The sequence below is a fragment of the Ranitomeya imitator genome, chromosome 4 (assembly GCF_032444005.1).
Source record: "Ranitomeya imitator isolate aRanImi1 chromosome 4, aRanImi1.pri, whole genome shotgun sequence".
NCBI classification, from domain to species: Eukaryota; Metazoa; Chordata; class Amphibia; order Anura; family Dendrobatidae; genus Ranitomeya; species Ranitomeya imitator.
The window spans coordinates 678,075,533-678,094,815 of record NC_091285.1 but is presented as its reverse complement, the minus strand read 5'-3'; the positions used below and the strand labels follow the sequence as shown (position 1 = coordinate 678,094,815).

General features: G+C 48.7%; 1 protein-coding gene across 1 annotated transcript in view; it reads right to left on the bottom strand.

Moving 5' to 3' along the window:
• AP1S1 (adaptor related protein complex 1 subunit sigma 1) overlaps positions 1 to 19,283 on the bottom strand; it is a 51,341-nt gene that overhangs the window by 15,004 nt on the left and 17,054 nt on the right. Inside the window, exons 2-4 of the mRNA XM_069767343.1 lie at positions 9,326 to 9,504; positions 7,095 to 7,203; positions 1,882 to 2,019 (exon numbers count right to left, since the gene is read on the bottom strand). Of these exons, the coding sequence (XP_069623444.1) occupies positions 1,882 to 2,019; positions 7,095 to 7,203; positions 9,326 to 9,504 (426 nt within the window). The remainder of the gene's footprint in view (positions 1 to 1,881; positions 2,020 to 7,094; positions 7,204 to 9,325; positions 9,505 to 19,283) is intronic.

Genomic DNA, 19,283 nt, shown 5'->3' with positions numbered 1-19,283 from the left:
GTGAGCACAGAGAGAGAGAGACTGGCCAGAGAGCAGAGAGAGAGAGACTGGCCAGAGAGCACAGAGAGAGAGAGAGACTGGCCAGTGAGCACAGAGAGAGAGACTGGCCAGTGAGCACAGAGAGAGAGACTGGCCAGAGAGCACAGAGAGAGAGAGAGACTGGCCAGTGAGCACAGAGAGAGAGAGAGACTGGCCAGAGAGCAGAGAGAGAGAGACTGGCCAGAGAGCACAGAGAGAGACTGGCCAGTGAGCACAGAGAGAGAGACTGGCCAGTGAGCACAGAGAGAGAGAGAGACTGGCCAGTGAGCACAGAGAGAGAGAGAGACTGGCCAGAGAGCAGAGAGAGAGAGACTGGCCAGAGAGCACAGAGAGAGACTGGCCAGTGAGCACAGAGAGAGAGAGACTGGCCAGTGAGCACAGAGAGAGAGAGACTGGCCAGAGAGCACAGAGAGAGAGGGAGACTGGCCAGAGAGCACAGAGAGAGAGAGACTGGCCAGTGAGCACAGAGAGAGAGACTGGCCAGAGAGCAGAGAGAGAGAGAGACTGGCAAGAGAGCACAGAGAGAGAGAGACTGGCCAGTGAGCACAGAGAGAGAGAGACTGGCCAGAGAGCACAGAGAGAGAGAGACTGGCCAGTGAGCACAGAGAGAGAGACTGGCCAGAGAGCAGAGAGAGAGAGAGACTGGCCAGAGAGCACAGAGAGAGAGAGACTGGCCAGTGAGCACAGAGAGAGAGAGAGAGACTGGCCAGTGAGCACAGAGAGAGAGAGAGACTGGCCAGTGAGCACAGAGAGAGAGAGACTGGCCAGTGAGCACAGAGAGAGAGAGACTGGCCAGTGAGCACAGAGAGAGAGACTGGCCAGAGAGCAGAGAGAGAGACTGGCAAGAGAGCACAGAGAGAGAGAGAGACTGGCAAGAGAGCACAGAGAGAGAGAGACTGGCAAGAGAGCACAGAGAGAGAGAGAGACTGGCCAGTGAGCACAGAGAGAGAGAGACTGGCCAGAGAGCAGAGAGAGAGAGAGACTGGCAAGAGAGCACAGAGAGAGAGAGACTGGCCAGTGAGCACAGAGAGAGAGAGACTGGCCAGTGAGCACAGAGAGAGAGAGAGACTGGCCAGTGAGCGAGTGAGGCACAAAGGAAAATAAAGAGACCAATGTAACAAGTGAGCGAGAAACACAAAGACTCACGCCCGAAAGCGGAAAGGGAGGACGACGGGAGTGCGGGCGGGGGTGCGGGCGGGGGCGAGACGGAGGAAGTGCGGGCGGGGGCGAGGCGGAGGGAGTGCGGGCGGGGGCGAGACGGAGGAAGTGCGGGAGGGGGCGAGCCCGAGGAAGTGCGGGAGGGGGCGAGACCGAGGAAGTGCGGGAGGGGGCGAGACAGAGGAAGTGCGGGAGGGGGCGAGACAGGAAGTGCGGGAGGGGGCGAGATGGAGGAAGAGCGGGAGGGGGCGAGGCGGAGGAAGTGCGGGCGGGGGCGAGACGGAGGAAGTGCGGGAGGGGGCGAGACGGAGGAAGTGCGGGAGGGGGCGAGACGGAGGAAGTGCGGGAGGGGGCGAGACGGAGGAAGTGCGGGCGGGGGCGAGACGGAGGAAGTGCGGGCGGGGGCGAGACGGAGGAAATGCGGGAGGGGCGCGATAGGAGGAAATGTGGGTAGGGGCGAAACAGCAGGAGTACGTGCGGGGGCGAGACTGAGGAAGTGTGTGTGTGGGGGGGGGGGGGGACGGAGGGAGGGGGAATGGTGGGAACAAGGAAGGGGGTGAGGGGGTTCAGAAGGAGAGAGATGAAGAGATGTACCAGACGAGGGACAAACAAGAAAATAGGGTGACAGAGGTTGGGATTCATAAAAGTTCCACATTCATAAGAGGAAAGGTAAGGAGGTGTCACCTCTTGTAGCATGTCTGACTGCTCTATTGCCTTCAGGACGCTCTTCTTGGATGTGTCCTGGATTTCGCCTCCCATCAAGAATTCATCAAGGATAAAATACGCCTTCTCAAAGTTAAATATGATGTCCAGCTCACACACCTGTAGGGAACACACAGGGCGGGGTGGTCAGTGTAGGTGCATCATTATAGTGTGACCCGAGGGTCAATGTGGAGACTCATAAAACAGTAGGAACCGTACACAGGACAGTGAGTGCTGCAGAAAAATTACTTTGACAATGCTGCTTAAATTTCAATTTTTTTGAAAAAAACAATAAAAATCTAAGAAATTGCTCCAAATATATTCTTGTACATAGGGGCAGTATTATAGTAGTTATATTCTTGTACATAGGGGCAGTATTATAGTAGTTATATTCTTGTACATAGGGGCAGTATTATAGTAGTTATATTCTTGTACATAGGGGGCAGTATTATAATAGTTATATTCTTGTACATAGGGGCAGTATTATCGTAGTTATATTCTTGTACATAGGGGCAGTATTATAGTAGTTATATTCTTGTACATAGTAGTATTATAGTAGTTATATTCTTGTACATAGGGGGCAGTATTATAATAGTTATATTCCTGTACATAGGAGCAGTATTATAGTAGTTATATTCTTGTACATAGGGGCAGTATTATAGTAGTTATATTCTTGTACATAGGGGGCAGTATTATAATAGTTATATTCTTGTACATAGGGGCAGTATTATCGTAGTTATATTCTTGTACATAGGGGCAGTGTTATAGTAGTTATATTCTTGTACATAGGAGCAGTATTATAGTAGTTATATTCTTGTACATAGGGGGCAGTATTATAGTAGTTATATTCTTGTACATAGGGGCAGTATTATAGTAGTTATATTCTTGTACATAGGGGCAGTATTATAGTAGTTATATTCTTGTACATAGGGGGCAGTATTATAATAGTTATATTCTTGTACATAGGGGCAGTATTATCGTAGTTATATTCTTGTACATAGGGGCAGTGTTATAGTAGTTATATTCTTGTACATAGGGGCAGTATTATAGTAGTTATATTCTTGTACATAGGGGGCAGTATTATAATAGTTATATTCTTGTACATAGGGGCAGTATTATCGTAGTTATATTCTTGTACATAGGGGGCAGTATTATAGTAGTTATATTCTTGTACATAGGAGCAGTATTACAGTAGTTATATTCTTGTACATAGGAGCAGTATTATAGTAGTTATATTCTTGTACATAGGGGCAGTATTATAGTAGTTATATTCTTGTACATAGGGGGCAGTATTATAGTAGTTATATTCTTGTACATAGGAGCAGTATTACAGTAGTTATATTCTTGCACATAGGAGCAGTATTATAGTAGTTATATTCTTGTACATAGGGGGCAGTATTATAGTAGTTATAGTCTTGTACATAGGAGCAGTATTATAGTAGTTATATTCTTGCACATAGGAGCAGTATTATAGTAGTTATATTCTTGCACATAGGAGCAGTATTATAGTAGTTATATTCTTGTATATAGGGGCAGTATTATAGTAGTTATATTCTTGTACATAGGGGCAGTATTATAGTAGTTATATTCTTGTACATAGGGGGCAGTATTATAGTAGTTATATTCTTGTACATAGGAGCAGTATTATAGTAGTTATATTCTTGCACATAGGAGCAGTATTATAGTAGTTATATTCTTGTATATAGGGGCAGTATTATAGTAGTTATATTCTTGTACATAGGAGCAGTATTATAGGAGTTATATTCTTGTACATAGGGGCAGTATTATAGTAGTTATATTCTTGTATATGGGGCAGTATTATAGTAGTTATATTCTTGTATATAGGGGCAGTATTATAGTAGTTATATTCTTGCACATAGGAGCAGTATTATAGTAGTTATATTCTTGTATATAGGGGCAGTATTATAGTAGTTATATTCTTGTACATAGGGGCAGTATTATAGTAGTTATTAGACTGTGGTCCGATTCTAACGCATCGGGTATTCTAGAATATGCATGTCCCCGTAATATATGGACAATGATGATTCCAGAATTCGCGGCAGACTGTGCCCGTCGCTGATTGGTCGAGGCAACCTTTATGACATCATCGTCGCCATGGCAACCATTATGACATCATCGTCGCTGTGCCCATTGCTGATTGGTCGAGGCCTGGCGGCCTCGACCAATCAGAGATCCGGGATTTCCAGGACAGACAGACAGAAAGACAGACAGACAGAAAGACAGACGGAAAAACCCTTAGACAATTATATATATAGATATTCTTGTACATAGGGGCAGTATTATAGTAGTTATATTCTTGTACATAGGGGCAGTATTATAGTAGTTATATTCTTGTATATAGGGGCAGTATTATAGTAGTTATATTCTTGTGTATAGGGGGCAGTATTATAGTAGTTATATTCTTGTACATAGGGGCAGTATTATAGTAGTTATATTCTTGTACGTAGGGGCAGTATTATAGTAGTTATATTCTTGTACTTAGGGGCAGTATTATAGTAGTTATATTCTTGTACGTAGGGGCAGTAATATAGTAGTTATATTCTTGTACATAGGGGGCAGTATTATAGTATATTCTTGTACATAGGAGCAGTATTATAGTAGTTATATTCTTGTACATAGGGGCAGTATTATAGTAGTTATATTCTTGTATATAGGGGCAGTATTATAGTAGTTATATTCTTGTACATAGGGGCAGTATTATAGTAGTTATATTCTTGTACATAGGGGGCAGTATTATAGTAGTTATATTCTTGTACATAGGAGCAGTATTACAGTAGTTATATTCTTGTACATAGGAGCAGTATTATAGTAGTTATATTCTTGTACATAGGGGGCAGTATTATAGTAGTTATAGTCTTGTACATAGGAGCAGTATTATAGTAGTTATATTCTTGCACATAGGAGCAGTATTATAGTAGTTATATTCTTGCACATAGGAGCAGTATTATAGTAGTTATATTCTTGTATATAGGGGCAGTATTATAGTAGTTATATTCTTGTACATAGGGGCAGTATTATAGTAGTTATATTCTTGTACATAGGGGGCAGTATTATAGTAGTTATATTCTTGTACATAGGAGCAGTATTATAGTAGTTATATTCTTGCACATAGGAGCAGTATTATAGTAGTTATATTCTTGTATATAGGGGCAGTATTATAGTAGTTATATTCTTGTACATAGGAGCAGTATTATAGGAGTTATATTCTTGTACATAGGGGCAGTATTATAGTAGTTATATTCTTGTATATGGGGCAGTATTATAGTAGTTATATTCTTGTATATAGGGGCAGTATTATAGTAGTTATATTCTTGCACATAGGAGCAGTATTATAGTAGTTATATTCTTGTATATAGGGGCAGTATTATAGTAGTTATATTCTTGTACATAGGAGCAGTATTATAGGAGTTATATTCTTGTACATAGGGGCAGTATTATAGTAGTTATTAGACTGTGGTCCGATTCTAACGCATCGGGTATTCTAGAATATGCATGTCCCCGTAATATATGGACAATGATGATTCCAGAATTCGCGGCAGACTGTGCCCGTCGCTGATTGGTCGAGGCAACCTTTATGACATCATCGTCGCCATGGCAACCATTATGACATCATCGTCGCTGTGCCCATTGCTGATTGGTCGAGGCCTGGCGGCCTCGACCAATCAGAGATCCGGGATTTCCAGGACAGACAGACAGAAAGACAGACAGACAGAAAGACAGACGGAAAAACCCTTAGACAATTATATATATAGATATTCTTGTACATAGGGGCAGTATTATAGTAGTTATATTCTTGTACATAGGGGCAGTATTATAGTAGTTATATTCTTGTACTTAGGGGCAGTATTATAGTAGTTATATTCTTGTATATAGAGCAGTATTATAGTAGTTATATTCTTGTACATAGGAGCAGTATTATAGTAGTTATATTCTTGTACATAGGGGCAGTATTATAGTAGTTATATTCTTGTATATGGGGCAGTATTATAGTAGTTATATTCTTGTATATAGGGGCAGTATTATAGTAGTTATATTCTTGTGTATAGGGGGCAGTATTATAGTAGTTATATTCTTGTACATAGGGGCAGTATTATAGTAGTTATATTCTTGTACGTAGGGGCAGTATTATAGTAGTTATATTCTTGTACTTAGGGGCAGTATTATAGTAGTTATATTCTTGTACGTAGGGGCAGTAATATAGTAGTTATATTCTTGTACATAGGGGGCAGTATTATAGTATATTCTTGTACATAGGAGCAGTATTATAGTAGTTATATTCTTGTACATAGGGGCAGTATTATAGTAGTTATATTCTTGTACATAGGGGCAGTATTATAGTAGTTATATTCTTGTATATAGGGGCAGTATTATAGTAGTTATATTCTTGTACGTAGGGGCAGTATTATAGTAGTTATATTCTTGTACGTAGGGGCAGTATTTTAGTAGTTATATTCTTGTACATAGGAGCTGTATTATAGTAGTTATATTCTTGTACATAGGAGCAGTATTATAGTAGTTATATTCTTGTACATAGGAGCTGTATTATAGTAGTTATATTCTTGTACATAGGAGCTGTATTATAGTAGTTATATTCTTGTACATAGGAGCTGTATTATAGTAGGTATATTCTTGTACATAGGAGCAGTATTATATTAGTTATATTCTTGTCCATAGGGCAGTATTATAGTAGTTATATTCTTGTACATAGGGGCAGTATTATAGTAGATATATTCTTGTACATAGGGGGCAGTATTATAGTAGTTATATTCTTGTACATAGGGGGCAGTATTATAGTAGTTATATTCTTGTATATAGGGGCAGTAGTATAGTAGTTATATTCTTGTACATAGAGGTAGCATTACAGTGGTTATACCTCGGATAATACATATGTAGAGGATACATCTTAGGTCTGGACACTGCTTTTTTCAGACCATACAGCTATATGTGCGGATGATGGGCGGTGTTGTACATTGGGGCAGCATACTGTGCTGTAAACCACTGCCAGGATTACATATGTAGCCTGTGATTGTGGATGCGGTTTACCAGGGGAGTGTGGGCTAATTCTTCTGAGCAGGAGAGGTTGTTTATAAGAAATATGGGGGATGGGTGCACTGTCCACCTCCAGTGTATTACTAAGCCCCCTCCGGCTGAGCGTGTCTGGCAGAGAAACTTACGCTGCCGAAATACTTGTCCAGCAGCTCCACGTATCGGTGAATCAGCTCCAGGGTCAGCAGCTCGTTGTCCTGATCCTCCACGGCACAACAGAAATACAGGCTGGCGTATCTGGAATAGAGAAGGGCGAGAAGTGGCAGGAGAGCCGTGCGGACATGTTGGGGGCCGTCGCCCTCCATCAGGGGGGGGTGGTGTTAGGCTACGTTCACACTAGCGTTCGGCTAGTGTGCGTCGCGCTAGAGTCGGGCGACGCAGCGGCGATGCAAGCGTCATGCGCCCCTATGTTTAACATGGGGGACGCATGCGTTTTTGCTTGTTGCGTTTCCGACACGTGCGTCATTTTTGACGCTAGCGTTGGACCAAGAAAACGCAACAAGTTGCATTTTTCTTGCGTCCGGTTTTCGTCAAAAAACGACGCATGCGTCGAAAAACGCAGCGTTTTTGCGTGCGTTTGCACGCGTTTTTCGGTGCGTTGTGCGTCGCGTCGCCGACGCAGCGGCGCACAACGCTAGTGTGAACGTAGCCTTATACATTCGCAGCACCCTCGTCTCCTCCAGCATGGCCACAGGCCTGAGAGGGAGAGGAGCCAGGGGCCAGAGATGGCCGCTACATGTCCGGACCTTTATCACTAAACTTATGGGGCTGCGCTTTATCTTTGGGAATATTCAGCAGCCATGAATTCCCCGATCCCCATCCTATTAACCCCTTCCGCATATGTGCGAATCTGTCAGCTTGGGCTCCGGAGACTTACCGCCGAGGGCTGCGCTCCGCTCCATTCACTCTTTATAGCACTGCCGGAAAAAGCCGAGGGCTGCGCTCCGCTCCATTCACTCTTTATAGCACTGCCGGAAAAAGCCGAGGGCTGCACTCCGCTCCATTCAATCTATAGCACTGCCAGAAAAAGCCGAGGGCTGCGCTCCGCTCCATTCACTCTTTATAGCACTGCCGGAAAAAGCAGAGGGCTGCGCTCCGCTCCATTCACTCTTTATAGCACTGCCGGAAAAAGCCGAGGGCTGCACTCCGCTCCATTCACTCTTTATAGCACTGCCGGAAAAAGCAGAGGGCTGCGCTCCGCTCCATTCACTCTTTATAGCACTGCCGGAAAAAGCAGAGGGCTGCGCTCCGCTCCATTCACTCTTTATAGCACTGCCGGAAAAAGCCGAGGGCTGCACTCCGCTCCATTCACTCTTTATAGCACTGCCGGAAAAAGCAGAGGGCTGCGCTCCGCTCCATTCACTCTTTATAGCACTGCCGGAAAAAGCAGAGGGCTGCGCTCCGCTCCATTCACTCTTTATAGCACTGCCGGAAAAAGCCGAGGGCTGTGCTCCGCTCCATTCACTCTTTATAGCACTGCAGGAAAAAGCCGAGGGCTGCGCTCCGCTCCATTCACTCTTTATAGCACTGCCGGAAAAAGCCGAGGGCTGCGCTCCGCTCCATTCACTCTTTATAGCACTGCCGGAAAAAGCCGAGGGCTGCGCTCCACTCCATTCACTCTTTATAGCACTGCCGGAAAAAGCCGAGGGCTGCGCTCTGCTCCATTCACTCTATTGCACTGCTGGAAAAAGCCGAGGGCTGCGCTCCGCTCCATTCACTCTATAGCACTGCTGGAAAAAGCCGAGGGCTGCGCTCCGCTCCATTCACTCATTATAGCACTGCCGGAAAAAGCCGAGGGCTGCGCTCCGCTCCATTCACTCTTTATAGCACTGCCGGAAAAAGCCGAGGGCTGCGCTCCGCTCCATTCATTCTTCATCGCACTGTCAGTAAAAGCCGAGGGCTGCGCTCCGCTCCACTAATCTTTATAGCACTGCAAGAAAAAGCCAAGGGCTGCGCTCCGCTCCATTCACTCTTTAAAAAAAGTGGTCTGTGTCATCGTTTTAGACCGACAGCTTTTTTAAACTTTTGGCGTTGACTGATCTGTGTGCTTATATTTTATGTTGATAGATTGGACTTTACCACATCCGGCGGAGGGGATAACAATGATGGCTGGTGGTCCGGCTGGTCAGAGCCTCCAGTGGCCCCGATATAGATAACTGGGTCTGCGCTGAGCGGCGCTGCACATCCTCGGCCTCCGCTCCAGTCAGTATCTATGGGAATAGCCCCATGCAGGGCTCAGCTAATCCAACAGTCCCATAGACAATGAATGGAGCAGAGGCAGAATGGTCAGTGAGCCCCCTCCATGGATGAGAAGCCCCCGCAGCAGTGACCCCTTCTCTGGACTTTTGGCCGCACTCACCGCTTATAGACCACCTTGAGGTCCTTCCACTCCAGGAAGCTGCACATCTTGGGTTTGCGGCTGAGGACGGTCTGCATCAGGTCCCGCACCAGCTTCTTCTTCTCCCTCTCGGAGGTGGCCACGTACCACTTCTGTAAGCGCAGCTTCCCCTGCCGGCTGAACAGCAGCATAAACCGCATCTGTGGGGGGAGGCGAAGAGTGTGAGAGCTGCGCCCTCTGCTGGACCATAAGCAGTACTGCAGACCATTCATTCATTGCCCTCTGCTGGACGATCAGTAGTAATGCAGCACGTCTCATTAGAACTATCAGATTGGTGCAATCTGATTGTATGATCAGGATAACGACAATGCTCATTACTTTAATACACAAAATCCGACAATCGACAAGTCTCCGGGATTAAAGGACTCCTTCTGAATAGTGTTATACAGGGTGTAAGCAGCCAGCGCTCCTCATGACATTGCATTCATGTGTGGTCCAGGACAACAACTCCCAGCATGCAGATATAATGATATAATAGGTAAGTGGTGGTGCTGGCTGTTTTCCTTTATGCAATTTCCTATTCTCCCAGCCCCTGCTCAAGCCAGATACTCTGCTCTCTGTTATCAGCCACGTTATCACTGCTGTATCCCAGCACGTCCACGCCGTGGCCTGTAACTAATCTATGCCGAGTTATAGGCGTCCACGCTGAGTTATAGGGTCTACACTGTAATATGGGGGTCCACGCTGAGTTACAGGGTCTACACTGTAATATAGGCGTCCACGCTGAGTTACAGGGTCTACACTGTAATATGGGGGTCCACGCTGAGTTACAGTGTCTACACTAATATGGGAGTCCACGCTGAGTTACAGGGTCTACACTGTAATATGGGGGTCCACGCTGAGTTACAGGGTCTACACTGTAATATGGGGGTCCACGCTGAGTTACATGGTCTACACTGTAATATGGGGGTCCACGCTGAGATACAGGGTCTACACTGTAATATGGGGGTCCACGCTGAGTTACAGGGTCTACACTGTAATATGGGGGTCCACGCTGAGTTACAGGGTCTACACTGTAATATGGGGGTCCACGCTGAGTTACAGGGTCTACACTGTAATATGGGAGTCCACGCTGAGTTACATGGTCTACACTGTAATATGGGGGTCCACGCTGAGTTACAGGGTCTACACTGTAATATGGGGGTCCACGCTGAGTTACAGGGTCTACACTGTAATATGGGGGTCCACGCTGAGTTACATGGTCTACACTGTAATATGGGGGTCCACGCTGAGTTACAGGGTCTACACTGTAATATGGGAGTCCACGCTGAGTTACAGGGTCTACACTGTAATATGGGGGTCCACGCTGAGTTACAGGGTCTACACTGTAATATAGGCGTCCACGCTGAGTTACAGGGTCTACACTGTAATATGGGGGTCCACGCTGAGTTACAGTGTCTACACTGTAATATGGGAGTCCACGCTGAGTTACAGGGTCTACACTGTAATATGGGGGTCCACGCTGAGTTACAGTGTCTACACTGTAATATGGGAGTCCACGCTGAGTTACAGGGTCTACACTGTAATATGGGGGTCCACGCTGAGTTACAGGGTCTACACTGTAATATGGGGGTCCACGCTGAGTTACAGAGTCTACACTGTAATATGGGGGTCCACGCTGAGTTACAGGGTCTACACTGTAATATGGGGGTCCACGCTGAGTTACAGGGTCTACACTAATATGGGGGTCCACGCTGAGTTACAGGGTCTACACTGTAATATAGGCGTCCACGCTGAGTTACAGGGTCTACACTGTAATATGGGGGTCCACGCTGAGTTACAGTGTCTACACTGTAATATGGGGGTCCACGCTGAGTTACAGAGTCTACACTGTAATATGGGGGTCCACGCGGAGTTACAGGGTCTACACTGTAATATGGGAGTCCACGCTGAGTTACAGGGTCTACACTGTAATATGGGGGTCCACGCTGAGTTACAGGGTCTACACTAATATGGGGGTCCACGCTGAGTTACAGGGTCTACACTGTAATATGGGGGTCCACGCTGAGTTACAGGGTCTACACTGTAATATGGGGGTCCACGCTGAGTTACAGAGTCTACACTGTAATATGGGGGTCCACGCTGAGTTACAGAGTCTACACTGTAATATGGGGGTCCACGCGGAGTTACAGGGTCTACACTGTAATATGGGAGTCCACGCTGAGTTACAGGGTCTACACTGTAATATGGGGGTCCACGCTGAGTTACAGGGTCTACACTAATATGGGGGTCCACGCTGAGTTACAGGGTCTACACTGTAATATAGGCGTCCACGCTGAGTTACAGGGTCTACACTGTAATATGGGGGTCCACGCTGAGTTACAGTGTCTACACTGTAATATGGGGGTCCACGCTGAGTTACAGGGTCTACACTGTAATATGGGGGTCCACGCTGAGTTACAGAGTCTACACTGTAATATGGGGGTCCACGCTGAGTTACAGGGTCTACACTGTAATATGGGGGTCCACGCTGAGTTACAGGGTCTACACTGTAATATGGGGGTCCACGCTGAGTTACAGAGTCTACACTGTAATATGGGGGTCCACGCTGAGTTACAGAGTCTACACTGTAATATGGGGGTCCACGCGGAGTTACAGGGTCTACACTGTAATATGGGAGTCCACGCGGAGTTACAGGGTCTACACTGTAATATGGGGGTCCACGCTGAGTTACAGGGTCTACACTGTAATATGGGGGTCCACGCTGAGTTACAGGGTCTACACTGTAATATAGGCGTCCACGCTGAGTTACAGGGTCTACACTGTAATATGGGGGTCCACGCTGAGTTACAGTGTCTACACTAATATGGGAGTCCACGCTGAGTTACAGGGTCTACACTGTAATATGGGGGTCCACGCTGAGTTACAGTGTCTACACTGTAATATGGGAGTCCACGCTGAGTTACAGGGTCTACACTGTAATATGGGGGTCCACGCTGAGTTACAGGGTCTACACTGTAATATGGGGGTCCACGCTGAGTTACAGGGTCTACACTGTAATATGGGGGTCCACGCTGAGTTACAGGGTCTACACTGTAATATGGGGGTCCACGCTGAGTTACAGAGTCTACACTGTAATATGGGGGTCCACGCTGAGTTACAGAGTCTACACTGTAATATGGGGGTCCACGCTGAGTTACAGAGTCTACACTGTAATATGGGGGTCCACGCTGAGTTACAGGGTCTACACTGTAATATGGGAGTCCACGCTGAGTTACAGGGTCTACACTGTAATATGGGGGTCCACGCTGAGTTACAGTGTCTACACTGTAATATGGGAGTCCACGCTGAGTTACAGGGTCTACACTGTAATATGGGGGTCCACGCTGAGTTACAGGGTCTACACTGTAATATGGGGGTCCACGCTGAGTTACAGAGTCTACACTGTAATATGGGGGTCCACGCTGAGTTACAGAGTCTACACTGTAATATGGGGGTCCACGCTGAGTTACAGAGTCTACACTGTAATATGGGGGTCCACGCTGAGTTACAGGGTCTACACTGTAATATGGGAGTCCACGCTGAGTTACAGAGTCTACACTGTAATATGGGGGTCCACGCTGAGTTACAGGGTCTACACTGTAATATGGGGGTCCACGCTGAGTTACAGGGTCTACACTGTAATATGGGGGTCCACGCTGAGTTACAGGGTCTACACTGTAATATGGGGGTCCACGCTGAGTTACAGGGTCTACACTGTAATATGGGGGTCCACGCTGAGTTACAGTGTCTACACTGTAATATGGGGGTCCACGCTGAGTTACAGGGTCTACACTGTAATATGGGAGTCCACGCTGAGTTACAGGGTCTACACTGTAATATGGGGGTCCACGCTGAGTTACAGGGTCTACACTGTAATATGGGGGTCCACGCTGAGTTACAGAGTCTACACTGTAATATGGGAGTCCACGCTGAGTTACAGGGTCTACACTGTAATATGGGGGTCCACGCTGAGTTACAGGGTCTACACTGTAATATGGGAGTCCACGCTGAGTTACAGGGTCTACACTGTAATATGGGGGTCCACGCTGAGTTACAGGGTCTACACTGTAATATGGGGGTCCACGCTGAGTTACAGGGTCTACACTAATATAGGGGTCTATGCTGAGTTACAGGGTCTACACTGTAATATGGGGGTCCACGCTGAGTTACAGGGTCTACACTAATATAGGGGTCTATGCTGAGTTACAGGGTCTACACTAATATGGGGGTCCACGCTGAGTTACAGGGTCTACACTAATATGGGGGTCCACGCGGAGTTACAGGGTCTACACTAATATAGGGGTCTACGCGGAGTTACAGGGTCTACACTAATATGGGGGTCCACGCTGAGTTACAGGGTCTACACCAATATGGGGGTCCACGCTGAGTTACAGGGTCTACACTAATATGGGGGTCCACGCTGAGTTACAGGGTCTACACTATTATGGGGTCAACACTAAGTTGCCAGGTCCGCACTGTAATACGGAGGTCCGCACTGTAATATGGAGGTCCGCACTGTAATACGGAGGTCCGCACTGTAATACGGAGGTCCGCACTGTAATACGGAGGTCCGCACTGTAATATGACCACACCAGGGATGTCAGACTCAAATACACAGGGGACTAAAATTAAAAGCTTGGACAGAGTTGCGGGCCAACCTCGATGTTTATTAAAAAAATGGTCTACAATTGAAGAAATTTTTCCTTATCAAATGTAATTCTCAAAATTCTCATATGTAAACAAACTTCAGTGGTTTCCCACAAACAAAGTACATTTTAATTAATAGATATTAGAACAAAATATTGGAATCTGTTATGTAAGAGCAGTAAGAAGCGTATGACCCAAGTGCCTAAATATAATACCAGCGAATGGAAAAAACTTTGAATAATACCGATAAGTATAATGCAAAGAAAAGTGCCCCCAAACACAGTACGATACCCCCACAGTACTGACCCTACTGTACCCCCTCAGTCCCCCGACAAAGAAAGGTAACCCCATCCCATGACAGTATGATTCTTCCCCCTGTACTTCCCCCATGGCGCCTTATACAGTACAGCGACCCCACATGGCGCTCCATACAGTACAGCGGCCCCACATGGCACTCCATACAGTACAGCGGCCCCACATGGCACTCCATACAGAACAGCGGCCCCCCATGGCACTCCATACAGTACAGCGGCCCCACATGGCGCTCCATACAGTACAGCGGCCCCACATGGCGCTCCGTACAGTACAGCGGCCCCACATGGCGCTCCGTACAGTACAGCGGCCCCACATGGCGCTCCGTACAGTACAGCGGCCCCACATGGCGCTCCGTACAGTACAGCGGCCCCACATGGCGCTCCGTACAGTACAGCGGCCCCACATGGCACTCCATACAGTACAGCGGCCCCACATGGCGCTCCATACAGAACAGCGGCCCCCCATGGCGCTCCATACAGTACAGCGGCCCCACATGGCGCTCCATACAGTACAGCGGCCCCACATGGCGCTCCATACAGTACAGCGGCCCCACATGGCACTCCATACAGTACAGCGGCCCCACATGGCGCTCCATACAGTATAGCGGCCCCACATGGCGCTCCATACAGAACAGCGGCCCCCCATGGCGCTCCATACAGAACAGCGGCCCCACATGGCGCTCCATACAGTACAGCGGCCCCACATGGCGCTCCATACAGAACAGCGGCCCCACATGGCGCTCCATACAGTACAGCGGCCCCACATGGCACTCCATACAGTACAGCGGCCCCACATGGCACTCCATACAGAACAGCGGCCCCACATGGCGCTCCATACAGTACAGCGGCCCCACATGGCGCTCCATACAGAACAGCGGCCCCACATGGCGCTCCATACAGTACAGCGGCCCCACATGACGCTCCATACAGTACAGCGGCCCCCCATGGCGCTCCATACAGTACAGCGGGCCCCCCATGGCGCTCCATACAGCACCGCTGGCCCCCCATGGCGCTCCATACAGCACAGCGGGTCCCCTATGGCGCTTCATACAGCACAGCTGGCCCCCCATGACGCTCCATACAGCACAGCGGGCCCCCTATGGCGCTCCATACAGCACCGCTGGCCCCCCATGGCGCTCCATACAGCACAGCTGGCCCCCCATGGCGCTCCATACAGCACAGCGGGCCCCCCATGGCGCTCCATACAGCACAGCGGGCCCCCTATGGCGCTCCATACAGCATAGCTGGCCCCCCATGGCGCTCCATACAGCACAGCGGGTCCCCTATGGCGCTCCATACAGCACAGCTGGCCCCCCATGGCGCTCCATACAGCACAGCGGGCCCCCTATAGCGCTCCATACAGCACAGCGGGCCCCCCATGGCGCTCCATACAGCACAGCGGGCCCCCATGGCGCTCCATACAGCACAGCGGGCCCCCTATGGCGCTCCATACAGCACAGCTGGCCCACCATGGCGATCCATACACCACAGCGGGCCCCCTATGGCGCGCCATACAGCACAGCTGGCCCCACATGGCGCTTAATACAGTACAGCGGGCCCCCTATTGTGCTCCATACAGTACAGCGGCCCCACATGGCGCTCCATACAGCACAGCTGGCCCCCCATGGCGCTCCATACAGCACAGCGGGCCCCCTATGGCGCTCCATACAGTACAGCGGCCCCACATGGCGCTCCATACAGCACAGCTGGCCCCCCCATGACGCTCCATACAGCACAGCGGGCCCCCTATGGCGCTCCATACAGCACAGCTGGCCCCCCATGGCGCTCCATAAAGCACAGCGGGCCCCCTATGGCGCTGCATACAGTACAGCGGCCCCACATGGCGCTCCATACAGCACAGCTGGCCCCCCATGGCGCTCCATACAGCACAGCGGGCCCCCTATGGCGCTCCATACAGCACCGCTGGCCCCCCATGGCGCTACATACAGCACAGCTGGCCCCCCATGGCGCTCCATAAAGCACAGCGGGCCCCCTATGGCGCTCCATACAGCATAGCTGGCCCCCCATGGCGCTCCATACAGCACAGCGGGTCCCCTATGGCGCTTTATACAGCACAGCTGGCCCCCCATGACGCTCCATACAGCACAGCGGGCCCCCTATGGCGCTCCATACAGCACCGCTGGCCCCCCATGGCGCTCCATACAGCACAGCTGGCCCCCCATGGCGCTCCATACAGCACAGCGGGCCCCCTATGGCGCTCCATACAGCATAGCTGGCCCCCCATGGCGCTCCATACAGCACAGCGGGTCCCCTATGGCGCTCCATACAGCACAGCTGGCCCCCCATGGCGCTCCATACAGCACAGCGGGCCCCCTATAGCGCTCCATACAGCACAGCGGGCCCCCTATAGCGCTCCATACAGCACAGCTGGCCCCCCATGGCGATCCATACAGCACAGCGGGCCCCCTATGGCGCTCCATACAGCACAGCTGGCCCCCCATGGCGCTCCATACAGCACAGCGGGCCCCCTATGGCGCTCCATACAGCACAGCGGGCCCCCTATGGCGCTCCATACAGCACAGCTGGCCCCCTATGGCGCTCCATACAGCACAGCTGGCCCCCCATGGCGATCCATACAGCACAGCGGGCCCCCTATGGCGCTCCATACAGCACAGCTGGCCCCCCATGGCGATCCATACAGCACAGCTGGCCCCCCATGGCGATCCATACAGCACAGCGGGCCCCCTATGGCGCTCCATACAGCACAGCGGGCCCCCTATGGCGCTCCATACAGCACAGCGGGCCCCCTATGGCGCTCCATACAGCACAGCTGGCCCACCATGGCGATCCATACACCACAGCGGGCCCCCTATGGCGCGCCATACAGCACAGCTGGCCCCACATGGCGCTTAATACAGTACAGCGGGCCCCCTATGGTGCTCCATACAGTATAGCAGCCCCCCATAGTTACAAAGTTATTAAGGTTGAAGGAAGACTATAAGTCCATCTAGTTCAACCCATAGCCTAACCTAACATGCCCTAACATGATCCAGAGGAAGGCAAAATACCCCATGTGGCAAAGAGTAAGCTCCACATTGGGGAAAAAAATTCCTTCCCGACTCCACATACGGCAATCAGACTAGTTCCCTGGATCAACGCCCTAACAAGGAATGTAGTATATACAGTGGGGCAAAAAAGTATTTAGTCAGTCAGCAATAGTGCAAGTTCCACCACTTAAAAAGATGAGAGGCGTCTGTAATTTACATCATAGGTAGACCTCAACTATGGGAGACAAACTGAGAAAAAAAAATCCAGAAAATCACATTGTCTGTTTTTTTAACATTTTATTTGCATATTATGGTGGAAAATAAGTATTTGGTCAGAAACAAACAATCAAGATTTCTGGCTCTCACAGACCTGTAACTTCTTCTTTAAGAGTCTCCTCTTTCCTCCACTCATTACCTGTAGTAATGGCACCTGTTTAAACTTGTTATCAGTATAAAAAGACACCTGTGCACACCCTCAAACAGTCTGACTCCAAACTCCACTATGGTGAAGACCAAAGAGCTGTCAAAGGACACCAGAAACAAAATTGTAGCCCTGCACCAGGCTGGGAAGACTGAATCTGCAATAGCCAACCAGCTTGGAGTGAAGAAATCAACAGTGGGAGCAATAATTAGAAAATGGAAGACATACAAGACCACTGATAATCTCCCTCGATCTGGGGCTCCACGCAAAATCCCACCCCGTGGAGTCAGAATGATCACAAGAACGGTGAGCAAAAATCCCAGAACCACGCGGGGGGACCTAGTGAATGAACTGCAGAGAGCTGGGACCAATGTAACAAGGCCTACCATAAGTAACACACTACGCCACCATGGACTCAGATCCTGCAGTGCCAGACGTGTCCCACTGCTTAAGCCAGTACATGTCCGGGCCCGTCTGAAGTTTGCTAGAGAGCATTTGGATGATCCAGAGGAGTTTTGGGAGAATGTCCTATGGTCTGATGAAACCAAACTGGAACTGTTTGGTAGAAACACAACTTGTCGTGTTTGGAGGAAAAAGAATACTGAGTTGCATCCATCAAACACCATACCTACTGTAAAGCATGGTGGTGGAAACATCATGCTTTGGGGCTGTTTCTCTGCAAAGGGGCCAGGACGACTGATCCGGGTACATGAAAGAATGAATGGGGCCATGTATCGTGAGATTTTGAGTGCAAACCTCCTTCCATCAGCAAGGGCATTGAAGATGAAACGTGGCTGGGTCTTTCAACATGACAATGATCCAAAGCACACTGCCAGGGCAACGAAGGAGTGGCTTCGTAAGAAGCATTTCAAGGTCCTGGAGTGGCCTAGCCAGTCTCCAGATCTCAACCCTATAGAAAACCTTTGGAGGGAGTTGAAAGTCCGTGTTGCCAAGCGAAAAGCCAAAAACATCACTGCTCTAGAGGAGATCTGCATGGAGGAATGGGCCAACATACCAACAACAGTGTGTGGCAACCTTGTGAAGACTTACAGAAAACGTTTGACCTCTGTCATTGCCAACAAAGGATATATTACAAAGTATTGAGATGAAATTTTGTTTCTGACCAAATACTTATTTTCCACCATAATATGCAAATAAAATGTTAAAAAAACAGACAATGTGATTTTCTGGATTTTTTTTTCTCAGTTTGTCTCCCATAGTTGAGGTCTACCTATGATGTAAATTACAGACGCCTCTCATCTTTTTAAATGGTGGAACTTGCACTATTACTGACTGACTAAATACTTTTTTGCCCCACTGTATACCCTGTAAAATTATACTTTTCCAGAAAGGTATCCAGTCCCCTCTTAAATGTAACTAATGAATCACTCATTACAACATCATACGGCAGAGAGTTCCATAGTCTCACTGCTCTTACAGTAAAGAATCCGCGTCTGTTATTATGCTTAAACCTTCTTTCCTCCAGACGTAGAGGATGCCCCCTTGTTCCTGTCTCAGGTCTATGATTAAAAAGATCATCAGAAAGG